The sequence below is a fragment of the Orussus abietinus genome, unplaced genomic scaffold (genome assembly GCF_000612105.2).
Source record: "Orussus abietinus isolate OABI.00-Male unplaced genomic scaffold, Oabi_2.0 scaffold414, whole genome shotgun sequence".
NCBI lineage: Eukaryota > Metazoa > Arthropoda > Insecta > Hymenoptera > Orussidae > Orussus > Orussus abietinus.
The window spans coordinates 52,560-61,557 of record NW_019395995.1 but is presented as its reverse complement, the minus strand read 5'-3'; the positions used below and the strand labels follow the sequence as shown (position 1 = coordinate 61,557).

Here is an 8,998-nt window from a genome sequence, read left to right as displayed (position 1 = left end):
AGTTCTAGCGTTCGCGGCGCTTATTTTTTCTATCTTTTCTTGTATGCTTCACGATTTCGTTTAAAAATTTCTGTCGAGCCAATTCATATGAATGGTCTCGTATTTTCACCACCAAAACCGTTCCGTAGTACCGTGAGCTACTCACTTTTCACATTTTCGCTCAATTTGCTTTACGTAATAGGCCCCTTGGGTGTGGAATCGGGTCATAATATATGATCGAAGAGATAAATATTATAGGGAAATTAGAGTCACCAAAGTTAACAGCAATGAACGATACCCCACTAAGGGAAAGAGATAGTGTCATACTGTGACGGATGGGTCACAGTGGATTGTGTTGACGGCTGTAATCGAAAATTCTTCGCGTTGAGTATCCCAAAGTGTAAGACATGTCAGACGTCAAGAGTTTAGAACATCCAACTTTAAAGGTACCTTCTGCTTACCGTTTCTCCATGAGATAATTATCAACAATCCTTCCCGACTCGAGACGTAATTTATTCCCGATTGAGGTTTTTTTTCTTAAACTAACTTCGACACGCAATATTTCATAATGTCAATAAGAAACCTGGATTTCGACATTACTTATTTACTCTGTTATTCTACACGTTATTACGGTGCTGTAATGAAAAAAAATAAAAAAACGTTAATATATTGCGACATATTTGACACTTGTTTAAAATGGTAGATTAAGAGTCTCAAAAATTATGTGTTTGGCGTAGACAAGTGTGTATGTATTTCGCACGATACTCTACCAAGTTTCCTGATTTGCGCAATCCACTTGCAGGTGCCGTACGAACTTCTTAACAAAAAATTCCGTTTGGCTCAGAAAACGTTGGATCGTGAAGTATCGCACGTTCAGGCTGCAGCGAACGAATTGGAGAAAGGAATAAGCGATGACGGTGCCAGTGTATCGACTGGAGAAATAACTCGCCTTTTGGGTGGCATGGTAGCTAGACTTCAAGTTTTAAAGCGCAAGGCACAGGAGTCGATCGCGGAAGAGCTACAGGCTGGCATGGTCTGCAAAAGGAGATTGGATCACCTGAAGGAACACGCTAACACTGCTCCCAGTGCCGTGAACCAATGGCGAAGACAAAGACTCGATAGAATGCTCGTGGAATATTTCCTCCGTAAAGGATATTACAAAACTGCTACGAAATTGGCAGACAGCAGTGAACTCAGAGATTTAACTAACATTGGTAATTATGAAATTACAACCTTAAACAGGGATTTCCTTTGTTAAAAAGGACATGAAATGAAATTTCACAAGGATCACGTTCTTCATTAGGATCTCAATAATCACGTGTCAAAGTTCCAAATGATTCGGTGCAGCCAGTTTGGAGAAAAGTTTAATAATTTGTTGTGACGTTTTATACATGTAGAATAACCCTTTCATATCACCTTAAACATGCGATTGGTCTTGTAAAGGTAAAAAAGAAATTGTTTTATTCTGCAGATGTCTTCATGGTGTCAAGAGATGTAGAGAGGTCACTGGCTAATCATGAAACTGCTCGATGTCTCGGCTGGTGTCACGATAACCGCTCCAAATTACGTAAAATGGGAAGCACTATGGAATTCAACCTGCGAGTTCAAGAGTTCATAGAATTAGTACGTGCCGATCGCAGATTAGATGCTGTCAAGCATGCCAGAAAGTGCTTTGCAAATTATGACGACTACCAGCTTCGAGAGATTCAGTGTTGTATGGGTCAGTTGGCTTTCCCTGCAACTACATTCTTCAGTCCTTACAGAGATCTTCTAGATGAGAAACGGTACTGAAGTAGATTATTTATTAGTACAGTAATAATTCATTTCCATTCACGTTTGATTTTTTAACACAAGCTGAAATTGTGTTACGTGTCATATTTTTGTGCAATTCATGCTATAATTCAATGTAGTATTTTATTATTCTTTCTAACGTAACATAATCTAAGGCGTAAACAGGAGGTCTGTTAAAATCCACGTGGCAGTGGTTGCGTTAAAGTAATTAGAATTTATGTTTGACACAGGTGGGATAGATTGATCGAGCAGTTCCGCCATGAAAACTACAGGCTATTCCAGTTGGCCAGTCAAAGTGTATTTACGGTAGCCCTTCAAGCTGGCCTGTCAGCCTTAAAAACCCCACAATGTTACAGCGCAAATAAGGAAGGAAGGAATCCCAGTTGTCCAGTCTGTAACGAGGCTCTTAATGAATTGGCTAGTCCATTGCCATTTGCACACTGTTCGCAGTCGAGATTAGTCTGCAGCATCAGTGGAAAACCTTTGAACGAATACAATCAACCCATGATGATGCCGAATGGATATGTTTACGGAGAGCATGTAAGTGTCATTGATTTACTTCTCTAGCCAAGATAATACAAAAATCTATGTGTCGCTTAAGATGATATCAAAGGTGCTGAGAAATTTGTATATACCTCTATCTAGAGGCAATAAGTAAATATACCTCTAGAGGTTATTTTTTCTCTATTTAGAGATATATATACTTTTCCTCGCTTGATATGTAAAGATAATTACTCTACACAAAGATAAAATTATTCCTTTCAGGCGTTAGAGAAAATGGCCGAGGAAAACAATGGCACCGTTGTCTGTCCGAAAACCAAAGAAGTATTCCCGTACAAAAAGATCGAAAAGGTTTATGTAATGTAAGCTGACTACATTCGTAAGAAATTGTGTACAATATGTTAATTTCGATATCTCTCTCTTTCTTATATTCCTCAAAATCTGCGACGTAGCATTCGCATTCGTGACTGTGTATCCAATCTAATGGTAAAAATAAACTCTATTTTTCAGGATAGTTTATTAATAGATTAAGCCCCTCTTAAAAAAGCCTCGAGAGGTTAAGGCGAAGTGCAACCCCCTTCAAATCAGTCGATTCGAATACAACACTTTTTTTAAGGATATTAGACCAAACTATCCGAAACTTTGATCATCTAAGAATTGTCCTGATACATTCAAAATTTGGATTTTTCAACAAAATTTTTTAACTTAACCCAGACCAGAACCAAAATGGCGTCGAGCCCTCATATTTCGATCGATATACAATTATTGAAGGCTCTGATATGAGAAACGAAAGGGTCAAGACAATTTTACGACAATTTAGAACACTCTGGTAATCGATAACCTCGCATTTGAATGGGATAAAGGCAAAAAATGTGTGGTATGCGCTTCTATCCTAAAACGATGGGAATACGAGGTCTCGGAGTGAAAATTTTACCTCAAAATCACAGATGACGCAGGGGGTCCCTCTGCAGTCAACCAAAATGGCGTCGAGCTCTCATATTTCGATTAATATACAATTATCGAAGGCTTCGAAATGAGAAACGAAAGGGTCGGGACAATTTTACGACAATTTAGAACACTGATAATCGATAAACTCGCATTTGAACGGGATAAAGGCAAAATAAGTGTGGTATGCGCTTCTATGCTAAAACGATGGGAATACGAGGTCTCGGAGTGAAAATTGAATTGACCTGGAAATCACAGATGGCGCAGGGGGTCCCTCTTCAGTCAATTAGAGCTCCAAAAAGCATGAATCCAGAGGATTTCTGGAGTTTTACTTCGATTTCTTTATAATTATTGTACGGAAACGACATGTGGTGTATGCCATTTGGTACAATATCCAATATAATTCGACACAGCTGTCAATATAAAAACGAACGTCGGCAACGAAAAATCTTTATCGACGGTAGCTCAAGTTTCTCGACGTGTTTCACTTCACCTTAACCCTAAATAGTCATTAATAGTCCTCTCGCCTGGTGGAATCTCTTAAAATAGATAGAAAGCATCTGTATCGATTTGCATCAATTTATTTAACATTCGTCTCTATTCTTAACTTTATCATTAAAACGGTGGTATATTTGTGTATTCTACTGCATGTCCTAAACGAAAAAAGTCTTATACGTATCGCATTAAATGTGTAACGTATGGTATAAACATTTCATGACTGACGTTTCAATGACGCAAAAAACGGATAAGGAAGCCAAGGAATCAATTGGCACGACTTGACACGTGGAAGGAATTCAATGGAAGGAATAATGCACAAGCGACGTGGTCGAAAGAAAATAAAGTCCTTAATCTTGTGCCACGTCTTTCACGATCGAAGGATTACAGATCATACCAAATAAGTATCGGAAATGAGCGGGGAGATGTTTCACGCCATTGTTTGAAAGGCGCGGCCCCCTGGCGCCCTCTACTCCTTTTACACCTTTGTAAAAATTGGAACTACTTTGAAAGGGAAATCTTCGTGGTCGGTAAAACAGGGTGCCGCGTCGTAATCTCAATTAACCACGCATTACAACTTTATCTGGTATTCGTAGTCTTCCTTCCCAACCTACGTTGACCCCGATACTAAAAACAAAAAGGCGATAACTTCATTCTATCGATACTGTGCTGTATTTGAAATCTGCAGACGCGCTTTTCTTTACCGATAGAGAACATTTCGCCCCTTTGAAAGCAGTACCTCGGCGCTAGTGAGCCGTACTTTCGACAATGGCATAAAACATCTCTCCATTGATTTCTGTAAGTATCATAAGTAAATGTGGCACACAATATACATTTCTTGTTAAAACAATTCCTTCGCTTTGCGTATCTAGCGAAATAAACGTGCAGACCGTGCCAACGAATTTCAATTTCAATCAGTGACACCGCAATCATTTAACATGATAAACGGCCGATTCCACCAACCTCGGTCAAAAAGCTAATCCTCGGTTACAATGAGTTGCACGTTCCACCACATTTTAACGGCGGGTTAGTTTCCATTAACCAGCCAAATTAGATCGTTTAGCGTCGGTTAATCGAACTTCAACCTAAAAACTGCACAAATGCGAAGAAAAGATGGATTATATTGAGAATGTATTAACATCTTATGATGAAACAGTTAAAGACATTTTTGATTTTAATTACGATATCTTAATGATCGAAGTACGCTTGAACATATTTTATATTAATTCTTAACCAAAGAACTTTACTTCTTCAGATGTTAAATAAAATTTTGTTTCTTCGACGTTAACGTTAACCTACGGTTAGGTAATCGATGATTTAGCACTTCGAATGATTTATACGATCAGTTAGACATGCTCCAAATAATCGTGGTGGAACATTTACGTTTCTAACCCACGATTAACATAGACTTTAACGTTAATCTACGGTTAAGTAATCGATAATTTAACATTTCGAATGGTGTATACGATCAGTTAATCAAGTTCCAAATAAATATGGTGGAACATTTACGTTTCTCGCCCACGATTAACACAGAAGTTAACGTTAACCTACGGTTAGGTTATCGATGATTTAACATTTCGAATGATGTATACGATCAGTTAAACACGCTCCAAATAAACATGGTACAACATTGACGTTCCTAATCCACGATTAACGTAGAAGTTAACGTTAATCTACGGTTAAGTAATCGATGATTTAACATTTCGAATAGTGTATACGATCAGTTAATCAAGTTCCAAACAAATGTGGTGAAACATTAACGTTTCTAACCCACGATTAACATAGACGTTAATATTAACCTACAGTCAGGTAATTGATGATTTCGCACTTTGAATGATTTATACGATCAGTTAAACACGCTCCAAATAAACGTAGTAGAACATTAACGTTCCTAACCCACGATTAATATAGACGTTAACGTTAACCTACGGCAATTGATAATTTAGCCCTTCGAATGGTGTATACCATCAGTTAAACACGCTCCAAATAAACGTGGTGGAACATTTACGTTTCTAACCCACGATTAACATAGACTTTAACGTTGACCTACGGTTAGGTAATCGATGATTTAACCGAGATTGGTGTAACCGGGCAACTGTCATCGGCATGCTAAAATGAATAATGTACCATAACATCGAATCATTCTGTCAAGTGGACAGTATACTTGAATGAAAGTTACCTACTCTCTAATCGACATGATATGTACTAAACAATTCTGAACGGAACACCACAACTGGATCGATATAAAAATATCCCATCTACCCTATATCAGTTATAAATTCAACTCGCATCGTCAATCGGATCGATTAAATTTCAATTACGTTTCTTTTCTTATTGTCTGCATTGCTCGGTATGGAGGATTGTCCTTTTAGGAATTCAGACTGCCTTGCGGGAGATTCTAGATTTCACTGCGAAATGGCTTAGGAAATAGCCGAGGAGAGTTATCCTGGATGTTCCTTTTCCCTTTTCTTTCCGCCCTCTTCAGCAACGTCGTCTTCGTCAGATTTGTCTGATCAAAAAGCGAAGCCGAAATCGTGCGTCGTTAAAAAGAATCTCGGTTCAGTCCCGAGGAAAATACAATGGCGGGCATGAATGCCTCCCCTACAGATACGACATCGCCTGTGCAGGTTGGGAGGGCATTGATGTCTCCCAGCGTACATCTCGTGGAAGAAACGCGCTGCCGAGTATACGTAAGCTAACCCGAGATTAGATACTTCGTAAGAGAATTAACTTCCTTTTAAGCCTAATGTCGTGTTTTAAAGTAGTGAGCTATTACGTGGGTGCAGAATATGAAAAAGTACGTAGTTAAAGACTTGGTCATGTTACGATTACCACAGCGAGAGATATACAATGCGCGTTCAAATCGACTCGAAGGGCGTATTCGCTTCTTTGCGACTGAAAAAATCGGCTCTTCCGATTTACACATTACTTTTTTGTCATTCTTCCAAGACAAGTACGCGAAGGAATCTTCGAGAACCGTAGAGACTTCTAGAAGTTAAGAAGATTTGAAGGTAAGGGCGCACCAACCAGAAGAACGACAAAACATTAAAAGTAAAGAGATGAAAAGGAATAAAATGAAAAGGCACTCGAACGAGAGAACATTAAGAGAAGAAATTGTTTAGCAGCAGGAAGGACTTTCATATGGAAAATATTGATTAACCATAGGTAAGGAAATAAGGCCGTTATCGCAGTAAAAATCCGACCGGAAACTTTCAACGTGTTTATCTTCAAATTGATTTCTTTTCAAATTAATAATGAACTTATTAACAAGTCCCAAAAATTCCACGTTAATCGCGTTTCCTTTCTATGAGAAGAAATTCCTATAGTACTTAGTTTATTTAATGGCTCTCAAAGGCGAATACCCCTTTAATTTAAATAAAGAAGAAAAGGTCTCATCTGCTCACGACCAACATGATATCTTTCACTTGTGGCAACCATTGTACGAATTTCTTTCCCTTACAAGATATCTTTTAAGGCGATGCGAAAGTGACGTCGAAGAGGTCTCGTTTATGAAACTTTTCTCCGAACTGGGTGTATTGAATAGATTCAAACTTTACAATATAAATATAGAGTGCATAATTCCTTATACCCTCCATGTTTCATTCTTCCATTTTTTTTTTAATTTCTTCATAGGTATTCTTAACATATTTGTTAATGAAATTTCACGAGGGTCAAGATCTTCCTTACAGCCTCTGTATTCAGCGTCTTGTGGCAAGTGACTTTAGTTACCAGTCGTAACTAAAATGCTAAGGAAGCTCCTGACATGAGATTTCAATTTTCTAAAAATTTCTTTATAGGAATTTTTTACAAATTTGTTAATAAATGAAATTTTACGAGGGTCAAGATCTTCCATATAGCCTCTGTATTCAGCGTCTTGTGGCAAGTGACTATAGTCACCCGTCGTGTGCATGCGACATCTCGTTGCGAGTGACTGTAGTCACCCGTCGTAGTAAAATGGTTAAGGAAGACCCAGACATGAGATTTCAATTTTCTAAAAATTTCTCCATAGGAATTTTTAACATATTTGTTAATAAATGAAATTTTACGTTGGTCAAGACCTTCCATACAGCCTCCATATTCAGCGTTTTGTGGCAAGTGACCATAGTCACCCGTCGTGTACAGGCGACATCTCGTGGCGAGTGACTGTAGTCACCCGTCGTAGTAAAATGGTTAAGAAAGGTCCTGACATTAGATTTCAATTTTCTAAAAATTTCTCCATAGGTATTCTTAACATATTTGTTAATAAATGAAATTTCACAAGGGTCAAGACCTTCCTTACAGCCTCTATATTCACCATGTGGAGTTTGAAACGACTTGATACACCCGATTTGTAGAAAAATATAATGAACGATTCAGTTTTCGGACGCCACTTTCACATCCCCTTAAGTAGAATTGGGAAATAGTCGACTCGTTACTCATCGGATAACACGATTATGATATAAAATAGCTATATGCCGTACGTGCAGAATTGTAAATGCAAAATTGTACACGAATTCGAAATAGATTTACGAGGGTGGGCTCGTTCAACGATTTAGTACAGTATATATTACAAACAAGCTCCGTCGCTCCGGAAAGTCATGAGCACAAACACGAGTTCAGTGGGAAGACAGTGTCATCGAGAGCGTAAACTGTTCTCATTCACGCTTATAATAAGTCGTAAAAGGTAAAAGAAAAAAGAAAGGAGAGAAAAAAGACCGATAGCTAATATCGATGCGGTAGAACAAACGTAACGCTAGAAAAGCGAAGTATCACTAAGTAAAAATAAGTAACAACGTGGAGTGAGTAAAAATCGCACTTATTCTGTAATGTGACACTAGAGTGTTCACGTGAATCGATATCTAAGGTTTGCGGAAAGTTCACTGAAAACAGTCGATAGGAAGAAAATTCATCGAAGAATAATTCGAAAAGAAAATTCACAAAAGAATAACTTGAAAAGAAAATTAATCGAAGAATAATCCGAAAAGAAAATTTATCGAAAAATAATTCGAAAAGAAATTTATCAAAGAATGACTCGAAAAGGAAATTCACCGAAAAATAATTCGAAAAGAAAATTCACCAAAGAATAACTTGAAAAGAAAAACCATCGAAAAATAATGTATCAAAAAGAAAATTCACGGATGGATAACTTGAAAAGAAAATTAATCGAAGAATAATCCGAAAAGAAAATTCATCGAAAAATAATTCGAAAAGAAATTTATCAAAGAATGACTCGAAAAGGAAATTCACCGAAAAATAATTCGAAAAGAAAATTCACAGATGGATAACTTGAAAAGAAAATTAATCGAAG

At 37.6% G+C, this 8,998-nt stretch overlaps 1 protein-coding gene across 1 annotated transcript; it reads left to right on the top strand.

Annotated features, from left to right (window-relative positions):
- Nucleotides 1–295: 295 nt before the first annotated feature.
- LOC105701491 (macrophage erythroblast attacher) lies at nt 296–2,785 on the top strand. Its single transcript, XM_012428265.1, has 5 exons — nt 296–425; nt 782–1,193; nt 1,451–1,763; nt 2,001–2,310; nt 2,536–2,785. Exons 1-5 carry the CDS (start codon nt 387–389, stop codon nt 2,635–2,637), a joined length of 1,176 nt encoding a protein of 391 aa, XP_012283688.1. The 5' UTR covers nt 296–386; the 3' UTR covers nt 2,638–2,785.
- The last annotated feature ends 6,213 nt before the right edge of the window (nt 2,786–8,998 follow it).

Coding starts and splice junctions, on each gene's coding strand:
- LOC105701491 (XM_012428265.1), top strand. CDS start 387: ATGTCAGACGTCAAGAGTTTAGAACATCCAACTTTAAAG. Junction 1,194..1,450: donor CAGAGATTTAACTAACATTG/GTAATTATGAAA, acceptor TTTATTCTGCAG/ATGTCTTCATGGTGTCAAGA. Junction 2,311..2,535: donor GATATGTTTACGGAGAGCAT/GTAAGTGTCATT, acceptor TATTCCTTTCAG/GCGTTAGAGAAAATGGCCGA.